Source organism: Spermophilus citellus (genome assembly GCF_964194105.1).
Source record: "Spermophilus citellus genome assembly, chromosome: 18".
NCBI classification, from domain to species: domain Eukaryota; kingdom Metazoa; phylum Chordata; class Mammalia; order Rodentia; family Sciuridae; genus Spermophilus; species Spermophilus citellus.
The window spans coordinates 52,003,044-52,019,075 of record NC_138200.1 but is presented as its reverse complement, the minus strand read 5'-3'; the positions used below and the strand labels follow the sequence as shown (position 1 = coordinate 52,019,075).

The 16,032-nt window shown below is 53.3% G+C and overlaps 1 protein-coding gene across 3 annotated transcripts; it reads left to right on the top strand.

The window, feature by feature from the left end:
- Nucleotides 1-69: 69 nt before the first annotated feature.
- Nucleotides 70-15,949, top strand: FHOD1 (formin homology 2 domain containing 1). 3 transcript variants are annotated; one of them, XM_081274031.1, is made up of 24 exons: nt 71-368; nt 8,126-8,232; nt 8,666-8,730; nt 9,039-9,106; nt 9,180-9,285; nt 9,365-9,459; nt 9,724-9,835; nt 9,928-10,022; nt 10,120-10,263; nt 10,362-10,519; nt 10,598-10,774; nt 10,896-10,919; nt 11,266-11,319; nt 12,104-12,219; nt 12,304-12,917; nt 13,205-13,360; nt 13,566-13,748; nt 13,835-13,954; nt 14,030-14,191; nt 14,576-14,766; nt 14,862-15,054; nt 15,134-15,296; nt 15,371-15,571; nt 15,645-15,949. In XM_081274031.1, exons 1-24 carry the CDS (start codon nt 168-170, stop codon nt 15,725-15,727), a joined length of 3,588 nt encoding a protein of 1,195 aa, XP_081130157.1. In that variant the 5' UTR covers nt 71-167; the 3' UTR covers nt 15,728-15,949. The 3 variants fall into 3 exon arrangements, with proteins under 3 accessions (XP_081130158.1, XP_081130157.1, XP_081130159.1); XM_081274033.1 differs by lacking the exon at nt 8,666-8,730 and having other exon boundaries at nt 229-368; XM_081274032.1 differs by lacking the exons at nt 10,896-10,919; nt 11,266-11,319 and having other exon boundaries at nt 70-368.
- The last annotated feature ends 83 nt before the right edge of the window (nt 15,950-16,032 follow it).

Genomic DNA, 16,032 nt, shown 5'->3' with positions numbered 1-16,032 from the left:
ATTTGGGGCCCAGTCTTGATCCCACCCCCTCCTCGGCCCCGCCTCCGTCTGGCTCCGCCCCCGACAGCGTCCGGTCCGGCCCAGCCCAAGCAGCAGGGCTAGACGAGTGGAAGCTGCTGCGGGTCAAAAACACCGAGGCGCGCGCGGTGTGAGCCGGTGGTAGAACCATGGCAGGCGGGGAAGACCGCGGGGACGGGGAGCCAGTATCAGTGGTGACTGTGAGGGTGCAGTACCTGGAAGACACCGACCCCTTTGCATGTGCCAACTTCCCGGAGCCACGACGGGCCCCTACCTGCAGCCTGGACGGGGCCCTGCCCCTGGGTGCTCAAATACCTGCGCTGCACCGGCTCCTAGGGGCGCCACTCAAGGTGAGAGGGGCGCGGAGAAAAGTTGGGGCGATAGGGAGTTCAGAGTCCGCGCCCTGAAACCCGATGGGAGGTGCCTCTCAAGAAGAGGCTGGAGCTTGTGCTCAGGAAAAAAACTTGAACTGGGATCCCAGGGTCCACGCCTGCGGGGACTATCAGCTTGTGGTCTGCATTGTCTTGGCTTCCCCTCCAAGTGAGGCCCACCTAAAGAGGTGCTCGGTGTCCTTTTGCTGCGGGTCTGCCAGGGTGGCTGTCCTGGGCTGAGTGTCAGAAATTGTTCGGGCTGTAACAGACCCAGGAGGCGGAGCTAGGGAGGGACCAGCTTCCACCTGCTTCAGGTGAGAGGGGTGCGGTGTATCAGGAGGAGGGACGGATCCAGGGCGGGCCACTAGAGGTGAAGTGGTATCTGGAGGCTGGGTGTACGGGCCAAGAAGAGACTGCTGGGTGAGAGGAGTCCACGAGAAGCGACCAGGCCCGGGTTACGCGGAGCGCGGGAGGCTGCACAGGGTGGAAAAGCCCTTTGAGTCACCGTCCCCCCACCCCCGCGTATACCCGCCGCTTGTGGCCCGCGCCTGGAACGGAGGGGGCGGGCCCGGCTAATTTTAAACCTCCGTCCTGCCCTATTTTGTACGGGCCCCAAGGCCGACTTTGCACAGTACTGGAGAGGCCCTTTTCCAGATGGCAGGCCAGACCTCCCCGCCACTCGGGCTCGCAGCCCACAGACCCCCTCAGGCAGCCCTTCCGGCGCGCTGTTTCCGGGCCAAGACTCCGGGAGGCGCCCTTTCATCCCTGGGGTTCCCCGCCAGTGGATCGGTTCTGAGTAGTTAGGAAAAGCCTTGGGAGTTGGTGGGGTGCCTCAGCAGAACACCGAGTTGCGCAAACATGCCCCCTGGGCCCGGGGTCTTCCCTGGAATGTGCCCTGGGCGCCAGGCCCCCAGGCCTGCATTCCTGGAGCCTCGGCCAGCCCCGCCTCCCAGAGGCCGGGGAGGGGTGGGGAGACTATCGTCTGGGGAGTGGCGCGTGTCCCTGCAGAGCCCGGCTTCAAGGCCACAGCTGGAAGGATGCAGCATACTGCCCACCTCCGGAGTTTTCATGCATCCCCATCTTGTCCTGCCCTAGTCACAGGAGCAGACTGAAGTGGGCCTAGAAGTATGTCCAGCCAGAGCCCACCTGCCATTCAGTAGGTGGGATAGGGAGAAAGGGGTACAGAAATGAGGTGGTTCTTCATCCTGGAACTACTTCAGAAACAAGGCTGGACTACTAGAGTATAGTATTCTTACCATTCTCCCATTCTGGAGCAGGACCTAGCTCTAACACTCCTCTTCACAACCAGGGTTAGGCCTGGGAGGTCAGCTGCAGGAAAGAGGTTCAGAACCATCCCTTCTCCCCCTTCATTTAGATACCTGATCTCCTGCGTGTGTTTAGCATACAATAGGAATCTGGGTTTGATCTCTATCACCACAGAAAAAGGAAAAAATAAGACCAAGTTCCCAACCTACCAGGTGCCCTGACCTTTTCTCTTTTCCTTAGCTAAGGACATGAGTTGTATGGAAGAATGTTAAGTCCCTCACATGCAACTCTGCTTCCTGGTCTGTCCCCTTTCAGGATCTCCACCTGGAGTACTGAAGACTGTCCTGTCCCCCACTAAGAGCCTTTGGGAACCTTCAAGCTAAGTTACCACAGTGTCTGGAACCAGGACTCCCTGGAGCTGGCAGCTTTTCCAGGAATGGTCAGATGCACTGTGATGTGCTTGTCCCAAATATAAACTGTGACCACAGACCCAGAATAGAAGGCTGGAGGAAGAGGGACTGTGAATAAGATGGGGCAGGAACATCAGAGAGCTGAGGAAGGGGGGAGCAAGGCTCCTCCTCACAGGAAATGTCAACAACTGGTTCTTCCCCTAGTCCTTTAAGCTGGTGCACCAGAAGCCCAGACATAACTCAGGCCTACCTCGCTAGCCTTCCAAAAGGGAGAGATGGCCCAAAACCCAGGCATCACTGTCCCAGGCTATAGGGCAGAAATAAGAGGGAGAGGTTGCTTACCCACTGCTGTTTCCTGTGTACAGTTGTCAAGCAGAGGACAGGACACAGCCAAGTATGACCTCTGCCCTCCCACTCTGGAGCACTGGTCTATCATCCCTGCACACCCTGCGCCCTCCCTGGTTGTGTATAGAAGAGGGCCCACTCTCCCAGGGACTCTGCCCCAACAACCTACTGAACCTAGAGTTCCCTGGGGACTCCCTTTTTAAACCATTTCAGAGCTTGCAGGTCTGAGAAAGCCTTGCTCATTTCCTCCAAGTCTAGGAGGAAGCTCCTGACCTCAGCCTCTGACTCATCTCCTGGCCCTGGTGGTGGGGGGAGCCTGACAGTGCCTTGGGCCAGGCTAAAAGTTCCCAGGCCAGGGGCCCTCAGGAGTGCCTTTCTCCCATATATGTAAAAGGCTGTCCCAGCCCAAGGACTTGCCCCCACCCCAGGGAGAATTGGCTCTTTGGTGTCTTATCTCTTAATCCAGAGCTACTCAGTTTTGTCTTCTCTTCTAGAAAGGGCCTTAGGAGCCTCCTCTGAGCCTCAAAGGCTTTGTCACATCTTGGATACCACTACCTTCTTCCTGGGCATTGGGCAGAGGACCTGAGGTGTTTCTCTGACCTTGTTGCAAGGGCTAGAGGAGTCTCCTCTTCCTGGCAGCAAGGATAGCTGGTCATTACCAATAATTTTGTTCCCCCAGACAGATATGACTGAAGATTAGAGTAGGACGGGGGTGGCTTGGTGCCAAAATATGTCCTGACCCTATTCCAACCCACTCCAGCCCTGTTTACCTCTCAGGAGCCATTATGGCAAGGGGGCTCAGGTATGAAACTGACCTTCTAGGTTAGGGACTAACTGAAGGGGTCCCTGAGAATTCTTAAGGGGACTGTAGAGTGCTCTGGTGATGAACTGAGCTCTTTCATCCCCTAATATGAGAGTCACTTTGAAGATTAAAGAAAATTGGGATGTGAGCATGAGTGGTGACCTGCCAGGCTTTCCTGTGACATGTTCCATCTCCTGGTCTTTCTGGGCTAGAGAAGCTGAATTATAGAACCTAGATCCTTTCAGAAGTAGATTTTGTGACCTCAGTGACTAGCAACATATAGTGTGTGTGTGTGTGTGTGTGTGTGTGTGTATGTGTGTGTGTGTTCATTTGTGTTTCCTTGTTAGAACTGGGAGGACCAGTTTGGGATATTTACAGAATCCAGGAAGCTGAGGGGGCAGTATCCAGCCCTTGGCAATCCTGCAGGCCCCAGCCCACACTCCACTTTCCTTTCAGAGTTCCCTGGAGCACTTTTAAGTCCCATCCACCCAAGATCTGAGTCAATTAGCTTTGGTTCCATTCAAGGTTGTGCTACCTAGAGCAATTCATTTTCTTTCTGAGCCTTGGTTTCCTCTCTTGTAAAAAGATTATCAGGATAATCAAATGAACTAGGCATCCACACAGTGGAGGCAAAACAAATGTGGATTTCCCTCCCCAAAGCACATCCATGTCATCTCATCCATGTCATCCAGGAAGTCTCAGTCTAACTAGAGACACAAGATAAAAGGAAAGGAGGGTCTTCAGAGCACAGGGTCCTGTGTTTATAGAAAAGGAGTCAAAATAAGTAATAGGCCAATTATTTCCTAAAACAAAAATTCTTCAGCATGTAATTCTGCCCTCTCCTCCATCTTCCTTTCACTCTATTCCTGCATATTCATTCTCACCTGATTACACTTTTATAAAAAGTATTGGGGAGCTAAAGCTAGTTCTGTTTGGTGATGTCTGTAATCCCAGCAACTCAGGAGACCGAGCAAGACAAGTTCAAGGCCAGCCTCGGCAACTTGGTGAGACCCAATCCCAAAATTTAAAACCAAAAAAACCCCACCAAAACCCCAAAATGTAGCTCAGTGGTAAATCCCTGGGTTCAATCCCCAGTATCAAAAATGGGGGGAGGATAGACACCATCTTCCCCTAAGCTTTATCCTGTATATAAAACCATGTGTAAGGAGACTTGGAGTATAGCTAAGTGGTAGGGTACTTGTCTAGTGCATGCAAGTCCCTGGGTTTGATACCCAGCATTGCAAAAAATAAAAAAATTAAAATTAATAAAAAAAACAAACATGTAGTCAATGGGTTTGGGCTGCCAAAAAAGCCTGAGGCTGGAGAGTAAATAGAAAAGTGGGCTGAAGGCTGAAGTGAGGGGCTAAGCCTGGAATGGGGGAGGGACTCCATCAAAAGACAGATACCAGAGAAGTGAGGAAGACAAGATCCAGAATGGAGCTGAGAATATGGGCCCATAGAGTATGCTGACCCTAATCATTGTCAGCAGGGACTGGGTTTGGACTTGCTCAAGCCTGGCCTAGCCCCAGGGTGTGAGAAACAAGGTCCAGAGGCTTGGCTTTCAGAATGGTGACCCCAGGAAGGAGCCAGGGGTGTGAAGGATAAGCACCACTCTGGTGGCAGGAAGTCTCCCCTTTTTGCTGCCTGCCTGACTCTAGCCTGCCATCCCCCACCTCCACCAGGACAGATAGCTGGGGTTTTTGGAAACTGTCTTGGATGCATTAGGCTAGGTATTACTCCTGGACCTCCTCCCAGGAATGGAACCCTGGCAGGACTGGACAGGTGAAGTGGCTGAAGAGGCCTAGTTTCTTATCATAGAGGAAAGGGTTAAACTTGCCTGAGGAAGCTAGAGGAGATGGACCACTTAGCCCCAACAGGTATTCTGGAGGAAAGGGACATTCCTTGCTCACTTGGGATGGGAACACACAAGAGTTAGTGCAGAAGGAGAAGACAGCATTGTGGGCTTAACCTCTGGGGATGTGCTACTTTAGCCTGTGCACAGACATGCCTGACCATATATACCTGAGTGTGTGAGTGGTTACCATGGCTAATATGATCAACCTCTAGTGTTACCACATCTGCTCCTCCCCTTTCTTAGCACTCATGGAAGTTGTGATTTGACATTTATTGTGAGCTTTTTCTGAGTCAGGCCTGACTATCTTCCCTGCTGGGTTGGAAGGATGGGAAGGCTGAGAGAGAGGCACTGTCTGGTTCCTGCTGTGTCTTCTGAACCTAAAACAGCCAGGTTCATGAATGTGTGTGATTTGGAATGACTAGGAGCAGGGTTTGTGGCTCTGGGGTATGTATGTTTCTCTAAGATCCCAGAATACTCCAGGCCAAGGTGCAAGGAGATGGGGCTGGGCTGGGCTGGAGTTTGGGGTAAGCTGCTGAGTCGCTGTGTGGGAAGAGGGATCATGAGGAATGTGAAGGTGGCCTTAACTGAGCTGGCCCTGGGTGAGATACTGTAGCCTTAGTCCTATTCTCAGTAGGACCTGGAGAGGATGACTCTGCTCCCAGGGAAGGGACAGAGGCCAGGCCCGCCCAAGGCGCCCTGGGAAGGGCAGGCAGCCAGGCAGGAAGTGGGTCAGAGAACAGGCTGGAATGTTTGTCCTATGTCCCATGTCCCAAGCAAGGGGGGAGAGTGTCACCCAAGGGCCCTGTAGGGGTTAAACTGCCAGGAAGGAGCCAGATCATATTCTGAGGCAGGAGTAGGGGTGCAAAGCAAAGACAGAAGCTAGAGCTGGATTCCCTTTCCCCCAAGGGACCAAGGGCAGCTGGAAGTCCTTGGGTGGGGTCCAGAGCAGGGCAGGGCAGGGCAGGCCAAACAGCAGGACAAATGTTGGATTTGACTTGTTCAGTGAAATGGAGACCATAAGACCTCCTGGCTTTCCAGAAGCAGGCTCTTCCTGGGCCATAGCACCTCAAGGGCCAGAGTCACTCAATAAAGGGGACTTTGCATAGTCTTACATGCCAGCATTGTACTGTGGGGGAGGTGTCCACAACAAGGCACAATGCTGCTCTCATAGTGTCTGGAGTCTCCTTATTCTGGCCTCTATAAGGTGTTTCTGAAGGGGCTAAGTGCCATGCCTGGTGGCAGTGGAGGGAAGCCAGGCTTAGGGGAGAGAAACATGGAAAGTGGATACATGGATGGAGCACATGTTTTCTTGTTACAAATGCCTGTTTCAGGGCCCTATGTAGACTGACTGAGTCAAACCCTAAAATCTGAGGTCTAACTAGGACCATTATAACTGTAGCCCCCTTGGGAGAAAAACAAAGCAACTAAGGCCTAAAGGGTCTGGAGAGTCTATGTATCATCCCCTGTTCCTGTATCTTACTTGCAGAGATGTTCCCAGCTCTGCCAGCTGGGTTTGCACCTCACTGCATGCTTAACACTTTCTCCCTGGGCTTCAATGCTTTGTAGCTACAGCTTATCACCCCACATGCTTGTGAGCTTCCTTGAAGGCAAGAACTTCCTCCCATCTTCTCCCCATGCCCCTTGTTCATTTGTGTTCATTAATTCAACAAGTATTCAGTGAGCACTTACTATGTGCCAAGTTCTGTGCTAAACTCTGCAGGTACAGCAGGGAGCAACACAGGCAAAGTGCCTGAACCTAGTCAGTGGGGAGGAAAACTAGTGTCATGTCAAGGATATGTTAAGATTATGTGGGATGCCTCAGCAAGGAGTGTATATATGGAGTTGGGTGGATTGCCTAACATTGGCTGGACAATTCAGGAAGGCTTTCCAAAAGCGTTATCTTTGGATCCTGAGTCCAAAGCCAACCTTAGCAATGGCGAGGCGCTGAGCAACTCAGTGAGACCGTGTCTCTAAATAACATACAAAACAGGTCTGGAGATGTGGCTCAGTGGCCAAGTGCCCCTGAGTTGAATCCCTGGTACCTCCCCCACCCCCAAAAAATAGGTACTAACCAGGAGAGGAGATGGCACATGCAAAGGGCAAGAAAGCCTGGCACCTGAGACAGAAGGGCTCAGTACCTAGAAAGTGCTTGAGAAACAGTTGTTGAAGGAATGTACAGCTACAGTGGAGATGCTTGTGTGCCTCTCTACCACACCTCAAGTGGAAAGTGAAAGGTTATAGGAGGTTTTGTTCGTTTGTTTGGTGCTGGGGATTGAACCCAGGGGCACTTTACCATTAAGCTATATCCCCAGCCCCTTTTTTTTTTTTTAAAGAGAGAGTGAGAGAGGAGAGAGAGAGAGAGATAATTTTTTTAATATTTATTTTTTAGTTCTTGGCGGACACAACATCTTTGTTTGTATGTGGTGCTGAGGATCGAACCCGGGCCGCACACATGCCAGACGAGCGCGCTACCGCCTGAGCCACATTCCCAGCCCCTCCCCAGCCCTTTTTATTTTCATTTTGAGACAGGTTGTTGCTAAGTTGCTAAGGTTGACTTCCAACCTGTGATCATCCTGCCTCAGCTTTTCAAGTCTCTAGGATTATAGGCATGTGCTACTGTGCTGGCAGGTCATCAGGCATAGGGTCTTTATACATACCTTTGCCACCTCTTCCCCAGCTGCATTAGTCAATTTTGTGTTACTATAATGAAATACCATGGCAATTAACTTATAAAAAGATAAAAAGCTATTTTTGGCCTATGATTCTGAAGGTTTGAATCCAAAGTAGATGGCCCCCATGGGAGGGTGGCACATTATGGCAAGAGTACTTAGCAAAGCAAATTGCTTACATCTCATGGACCAGAAAGTAAAGAGAAATACTGGATTGGCTGGGGTCTCATAATCCCTCTGAAGGCATCTTAAGAGCCTTACAAAGGTGAGCAACTCATCACTTCTTAATAGCCCCACCCTGAGGACTAAACCCTTAACACATGGACTTCAGGGGACATTCAACATCTACACTATAGCACCAGCCTTAACAGCTATTCTTCTATCCCCAGCTGGAGGATTGTGCCCTGCAAGTGTCTCCCTCTGGGTACTACCTAGACTCCGAACTGTCCCTGGAAGAGCAGCGAGAGATGCTGGAGGGCTTCTATGAAGAGATCAGGTTAGAACTGATAGAGCCAGGGAAGCAAGGAGCCCTTCCCCATCCTCCACAGGAGCTAGCATGGGTCTGGTCCAAGCCCCCACCCTTGTCCCCACCAGGGGCTGGCTCAGGTGTCAGCAGCTGAGACACTTGATCTATAGCCCGGGCCAGAGGTCACCTCCTGCCACCCCAGGGAACTATGCCAGGGGAATCCCAAAGCTTGGCCAGTGTTACTTGCTGCCTAAGATGAATGCAGGAGCTCTCCCACATACCTAAAATACCTGTGTTTACACAAACCCTCCTGTCTGGCCAAGCCTTGGGCCCTTGGAGTAGTGGTTGGGAAGGAAAGAACTGGGCCAGCGATTGGCATGTGGAAAACTTTTGCTGTATTAGTTCAGGGGGTGGGACCCTGAGAAATGGGCTGGGAGCTGCTGACTAGGCTGCTTGATTCCAGCAAAGGGCGGAAGCCCACTTTGATTCTGCGAACCCAGCTCTCAGTGAGAGTCAACGCTATCTTGGGTGAGTGTGTCCAGCAGTCTCCCAATATCCCCACCCTCATAGCCCAGTTGGTCCAGTTTCTTTCAGGCCTGTGCAAGACTGGACAGAGTAGATTGGAGACTGAATGTGCCCCCTCTTGCCCTCCCCTGACCTCTCCTCCCAGGGCCAGGACTAATGCCACAACTAGACTGTGGTGGTGGCAGTAGTGGGAGGTACCCAGAGTCAGGGACTAGAGAATACTAGAATCTTCTTTGGTGGGAGGTTGTGGTTGTGTTCTAGAGGAGGAGGACTGTCACCTTAAGGGTTTCATGCCTACCTACCCCTTGCAGAAAAACTGTATGGGTCCAGTGGCCCTGAGCTCCGCCGTTCCCTCTTCTCACTGAAGCAGATCTTCCAGGTGAGGCTCAGAGGTGGGCTGGGGGGTGGGTGGCCAGCCCAAACCTCCCTAAAATCCCCTGTGGTGCCACTAGGAAGACAAGGACCTGGTGCCTGAATTTGTGCACTCAGAGGGACTGAGTTGCCTGATTCGTGTGGGTGCTGCTGCTGACCACAACTACCAGAGCTACATCCTTCGAGGTCAGCCCCACTCCTTCCCCATGACTTCTGCCCCCACGACCCCCACCTCTGCTGACCTCTTCCATCCCTGTGTCTGCAGCACTGGGCCAGCTGATGCTTTTTGTGGACGGGATGCTGGGGGTGGTAGCCCACAGTGAGACAGTGCAATGGCTGTATACATTGTGTGCCAGCCTGGTAAGTGACCCTTTACCCAGTCATGAACCCTTCTTCCATTGCTTATCTGAGCCTCAATTTCCTCTTCTGCAAAGTGGACTAAAATGGAGCAAGTCTAGGGCTCCTCTAAGCCTAGAAGGCTTTTCTGGGCCTAGCCCTGGAGCCAGGTCTTTCAGCCTAGACTATTCTTTCTAGGTCTAACCCCCGGGGCCCTTCCCCCTTCCTACAGGAGCTAGCGGAGGTCTGTCCCAAACCCCACTCACTTGTAGTGACATCTTCCCATAGTCTCGCTTGGTGGTGAAGACGGCCCTGAAGCTGCTGCTGGTGTTTGTGGAATACTCTGAAAACAACGCACCACTTTTCATCCAGGCAGTCAACTCTGTGGCCAGCTCCACCGGTCAGAGTCTGTCCCTTCCTCTGCCTCTACTCTGAGCCCTCTCTCCTGCCTGCTCCCTGCCCCCCATGACTACTCCCCTTTCTGTGTGGCAGGTGCTCTTCCCTGGGCTAATCTGGTGACTATCCTGGAAGAGAAGAATGGTGCCGATCCTGAGCTGTTGGTGTATACTGTCACCCTCATCAATAAGGTGTGGGTGGGGATTAGGTGCTAACTATGGGGCTCTGGGGCTGCTGACCTGTAGTCCCCACCAGCCTCTGCCTTGGCTTTCTATCCCTATTCTCCAGACACTGGCTGCGCTCCCAGATCAGGACTCCTTCTACGACATGACAGATGCACTGGAGCAGCAGGGCATGGAGGCATTGGTACAGCGCCACTTGGGCACTGCAGGCACTGATGTCGACCTGCGCACTCAGCTTATGCTCTATGAGGTGAGCCCAGAGTAGGAAAATGGGAGGGAGAGGTGCAGTTCCCCAGCATGCCTACGGGGCTTCAACCACAGGCTCACGCCCTGGCCTACCTCTGCTAGAGCGCCCTACGATTGGAAGATGGAGACTTGGAGGAAGCAGCAGCCACTGCAGCTGCAGGTGGTCGGCGGGAGCGGCGAAAGCCCTCTTCAGAGGAGGGCAAGAGGAGCCGCCGATCTCTGGAAGGGGGAGGCTGTCCTGTGCGCGCCCCGGAATCTGGGTAAGTACGCGCCTTGGTAGCTGGGGAGGGGTGAGTCTGCCAGGCGTGACCCAATCTGCTGACAGGCCCGACCTGAAGTCCCACAGGCTCCGCCTCGCCGATAGGCTCCGCCTCTTCCACCAGTCCTGCCCAGCTGATAAGCCCTGCCTCCAGCCCTGTGGGCCTTGCCTCTGGGCTTGGTACCTTGGTGAACCTTTTTCCTGCCATTTCCGTGGCGCCCTCAGCGGGCAACTCCTGTGAGAGGAGCATCTACAAGTAAGTAGGAAGATAGAGGTGGCTCCCAGAGCCCTATCTCCAACTGTCCCTCCACTTTGTGCCCCTCCACGGGCCCTCAGCCTCCTCTGCCCAAACGCGTGCTTTCTCTCTTTCTTTCCAGACTTCACCAAACTGCTCCCGTTTGGTAAGTGACTGCTGGGTATGGGGTTCGGCTCTGTCTGGACCTCCTCCTGTGGCTTCTCTTTATCTCCTTCCGACATTCCACCTGTTTTTGCCTCTTGTTTTGTCTCCCTACTCCCTTTCTTTCTGTTTCTCTGTCAGTCTTGTTCGGCTCTTTGACTCTCCTGCACCCTGTCCTGCTTCATGTCAGTCTTTCCCCTCCCCTTCCAGTGTCCTCATGTCCTACCTCCTCTACTCCTTCCTCTTCCTCCCAATATCACTGCCTAACCTCTGTGTAAGTGCCAGCAAATGGGCCTTGAGGTGGAACCAGCACCACAATTACCATTTCTTCCTCTCATCCCCCTACCCAGGGCCCCTGAGAGCCCACCCGTCCCCCAGTCCCCTACTGGGCAGGCCAGGCTGGAGTAAGTACAGAGGCCAACCTGCCAGGCCTGCCATGTGCTCAGGGCTTCAGCATTGCTTCCCCAGCAGGGGTTCCACATGCCCCCTAGCAGCCAGAACTGGGGGATTCTCAGACCCTGCTCCTGCCACCAGATTAATGCCTCCATAGTAACCCAAAGAGCAAGCAGTGGGAAAGCAGTTCACTGGGGTCAGAGTAGTCCCGTGCTTCAATAGTGAAACTTTAACAGCTTAGACCAGAAATGGGGATAGGGATACCCAGCTCAGGAACAGGGCAAGGAGGGCATCTAGGGTGCCGTGTGGTATGTGGGTAGTGGAGCAACCTAACGCTGTGGGAAGGGCAGTGACAGGGACCAACAGAGGCTGGAGGGGCCAGAAAGGAAACATTGGATAGCATAAACTTAAGTGCCTACCCTTTCTGCAGGCAGGCAGGCTATAGGGCTCAGAAGCTGCCAGACAGGCCAAAGGAGGGATAGCCATTCCCTTCTGCTCAAAAGTTCCTTATAAAGTCAGGATAGTGAACAAGAAAGTTGCAAGTTAGATGTTAAGTAGAGTTTTTCCCTGTACTTTGACATAGGAATGTTGGGTTGGCACTACTAATTCCCCAGATGTGGAGAGTTGAAAAGGGGCTTGCCTTGAGGGGACAGGGGTCTGCTCAGCGCATGGACTATTCCCTGTGCCTGTGTGTGCCTGCAATTGGGGGCAGTGTCCAGGAGCTCAGCAAGGCATGTGTATCACCCTGGGATGCACTTGTGTCAGACACCATCACTGACAAGTATCTCCCCTCAGAGCCCGGTTCCTGGAAGGTGTGGCAGCAGCAGAAACAGAGAAGCAGGCTGCATTGGCCCAGGGCCGGGCAGAAACACTGGCTGGGGCCACACCAGATGAGGCTGATGGACCCCCAGGTGAGTAGACAGGTGGGCAGAATCCAGAATCCCACCCTTATTGTGCATAGAGGGCAAGATGCCAATAGCCACTTCTTTTTCTAGGCATCCGGGAACTATGGGACTCCTCAGAGCCAACCCCTGCACCCAGAACACCCCAGAGCCCTGTCCCTCGTGTCCTGCTCCAGGCCCAGCGGAGCCTTGAGCTGGAGCCTAAGGAACCAGTGGTGCCACCAAGCCCCAAGGCTGAGCCCATCCAGGAGCTCCCAACCCATACACCAAAGCTCTGCATTGGGGACCTGGACTTCTCAGATCTGGGGGAGGATGAAGACCAGGACATATTAAATGTAGAATCTGTGGAGGCCGGGAAAGGGGCTCCACCCCCACCTCCCCCACTTCCCCTGCACTCTGGAGGCTCCCCACCTCCTCCCCCTCCACTTCCCCTGCACTCTGGAGGCCCCCCACATCCTCCTCCCCCACCTCCATCCTCCTGCCCACCACTTCCCCGCTCAGCACCCGATGGCCCAGCCCTCCCCACCAAGAGGAAGACTGTAAAACTCTTCTGGCGGGAGCTAAAGCTGGCTGGGGATCATGGGAAGTCTGGAAGCCGCTTTGGGCCCTGCACCACCCTGTGGGCCTCCCTGGAGCCTGTCACAGTGGACACAGCCCGGCTGGAACACTTGTTTGAATCCCGAGCCAAGGATGTACTTCCCTCCAAGGTAAATACACCAGAGATGGGGAAAATCAGAGTTCAATAAATAGTCCCTCATCTCCCACATGGGGAAACCAGGATAAAGAGAGGAAAAGGACTTGTCTTGGGCTCTCTTAATAAAGTATGGACAGAGCCCTAACTAGAATCTCAGCTTATCCCAATGTTTTATGTGTCCTGGGTTCCCATTTGTAGGATCATTAAGCCATTCAGAGGAATACCTTGGAGTGCTCTCAACTTTGCTGCCCCAGCTAGTCCTTTCCCCAATCTTTCACTGCTCTTCCCCCCATCTTGTAGAAAGCTGGTGAGGGCCGCCGGACAATGACAACAGTGCTGGACCCCAAGCGCAGCAACGCTATCAACATTGGCCTAACCACTTTGCCACCTGTACATGTCATTAAGGCTGCCTTGCTCAATTTTGATGAGTTTGCTGTCAGCAAGGATGGCATTGAGGTGGGGATACCCAATGGATGTGAAAGGGAGATGGGAGATCTGGCCATCTTACTGACATTTCCAGTCCCTCTGGTGGTAGGAATGGGCTTAACATATCTGCAGGGCATTTGCCAGACCCTGGGAAATGACTGAAGGAGGAGTGAGAGATGACTAAAGGAGCATGAGGCCTCAAGCTAACACTGTGGGGCGTCGGTTGCATCCTCAGAAGCTACTGACCATGATGCCCACGGAGGAGGAGAGACAGAAGATTGAAGAAGCCCAGCTGGCCAACCCTGATATACCCCTGGGCCCAGCTGAGAATTTCCTAATGACTCTTGCCTCTATTGGGGGCCTGGCTGCCCGCCTACAACTTTGGGCCTTCAAGCTGGACTATGACAGCATGGAACGGGTATTTGAGTCATAAGGTGGGACAGGTAGTGGGGACAGGTAAGCATGATGACCATGAGTCTAAAGCCCTTGGTTCTCCTACACCAGGAAATTGCAGAGCCACTATTTGACCTGAAAATGGGAATGGAACAGCTGGTGCAGAATGCCACCTTCCGCTGCATCCTGGCTACCCTGCTGGCTGTGGGCAACTTCCTCAATGGTTCCCAGGTAAGTGAGAGCACAGAGGATTAGAGGTCAGGGCTCTGGAGCCAGCCAGGCCCTGGCTCAAATGGAGTCTTTCAGAGCAGTGGTTTTGAGCTGAGCTACCTGGAGAAGGTGTCTGAAGTGAAGGACACGGTGCGCCGGCAGTCGCTGCTGTACCATCTCTGCTCCCTGGTGCTCCAGACCCTACCTGATTCCTCCGATCTCTACTCAGAAATCCCTGCCCTGACCCGCTGTGCCAAGGTTAGCACCAGCAAAAGATTCAGTTAAAATGGGCTGGGGCACAAGCGAGCATTTCTTCCTTGGGTTGGCTCCTCCCCCTTTTCCCTATTTGGGCTGTGCTAGGGTGTGCTCCAGCTACAGGTGTGTGAACTATACTCTGCCTCTCTTGGCCAGGACACACCTACTCAGTCTTTTGAGTCTCAGTTCAGCTGCCACTTCCTCCAAGAAGCCTTCTGTCTCTGTTGCATCAAATGGACTTGTCTCATATATTAGATTGAACTTTTGGAGAGCAGAAGACAAATGTTAGTTGTGTCCCTAGGCCCACAATGGCCAGTCTGGCAGAGGCAGCCTCAGGCAACCTGTTACCTTTGGGGTAACAGCTCATGTACCCACTTGCTTTTCCAGGTGGATTTTGAGCAACTGACTGAGAACCTGGGACAGCTGGAGCGCCGGAGCCGGGCAGCTGAGGAAAACCTGAGGAGCTTGGCTAAACATGAACTGGCTCCAGCCCTGCGTGCTCGTCTCACCCACTTTTTGGCCCACTGTGCCCGCCGTGTTGCCACACTGAGGGTAGTGCACCGCCGTGTTTACAACAGGTAGGGGTATGGGCCCCAAAGAAGCAAGACTGCCACCACCATCTCTCAAAGGGCAAGCAGGACTGTCCATCCCTCCCCCACTCCAACCTGCCTAGGTTTCATGCCTTCCTGCTCTACCTGGGCTACACTGCACAAGCAGCCCGTGAAGTGCGCATCATGCAATTCTGCCACACGCTGCGGGAATTTGCCCTGGAGTATAGGACTTGCCGTGAACGAGTACTGCAGCAGCAGCAGAAGCGAGCCACTTACCGTGAGCGCAACAAGACCCGAGGACGCATGATCACTGAGGTAGTTACCCTTCTGAGTCTTGACTGCCACCCCTTGGTTTCTTTCCCCTACTCTCAGCTCATCCTTTTCCCATCCTCAGACAGAGAAGTTCTCAGGTGTGGCAGGGGAAACCCCCAGCAATCCACCTGTCCCAATGGCTGTGGGGAGTGGACCAGGACAGGGTGATGCTGACAGTCATGCCAGTATGAAAAGTCTGTTGACCAGCAGGCCGGAGGACACCACACATAGCCGCCGCAGCAGAGGTAGACCTATAGCTGCTGTGGGGAATGGGTAATAAGGCCACCTTGACCTGACCTCCCTATCTGGTCTCCCACAGGTATGGTCCAGAGCAGCTCCCCAGTCATGCCGCCAGCAGTGGGACCTTCCACTGCACCCTCTGAAGAATCCCCAGGCTCCAGTTTACCCAGTGACACATCAGATGAAATCATGGACTTGCTAGTGCAATCAGTGACCAAGAGCAATCCCCGAGCAGCTACAGCTCGAGAAAGGAAGCGTTCCCGTGGCAACCGTAAATCTTGTGAGTACCCACCATAAGTCCACTGCTTGCCCGAACCCCATCATCCCCCTCCAACCCTACTCTGTCCCTACAGTGAGACGAACACTGAAGAGTGGACTTGGAGATGACCTGGTGCAGGCGCTGGGTCTGAGCAAGACTCCTGGCCTGGAAGTGTGAAGGTGCTGCCTCAGGAAATCTAGCTGGATCCCAGCCTGCAGCATAAGAGACTACAGAGCAAGGAGAACCCAAAGCAAAATTCTGGTCCCAGAACCCAGTGTCCAGGGACTGACCAGTACCTTAAGCAGTATTAGGTGTGTGTGTGTGTGTGTGTACGCGCGTGCACGCATGGGCTCATGTGTGAGCTCCCTACTTGCCGCAAAATAAAGTTTTCAGAGCTAATTCCAGAGCCTTTTTCCTTTCAATGTCTCCCCAAGCTGAGCCTGTAGCAAGAGGGAAATACCATACGACTAGTTCTTCCTGCT

Bases quoted from the DNA above. Each gene is read 5' to 3' on its own strand.
- FHOD1 (XM_081274031.1), top strand. From the start codon at position 168: ATGGCAGGCGGGGAAGACCGCGGGGACGGGGAGCCAGTATCAGTGGTG. The intron at 10,520-10,597 runs GTAAGTACGCGC...CCCGACCTGAAG, and splicing joins GTGCGCGCCCCGGAATCTGG to TCCCACAGGCTCCGCCTCGC. The intron at 13,749-13,834 runs GTATTTGAGTCA...CTCCTACACCAG, and splicing joins ACTATGACAGCATGGAACGG to GAAATTGCAGAGCCACTATT.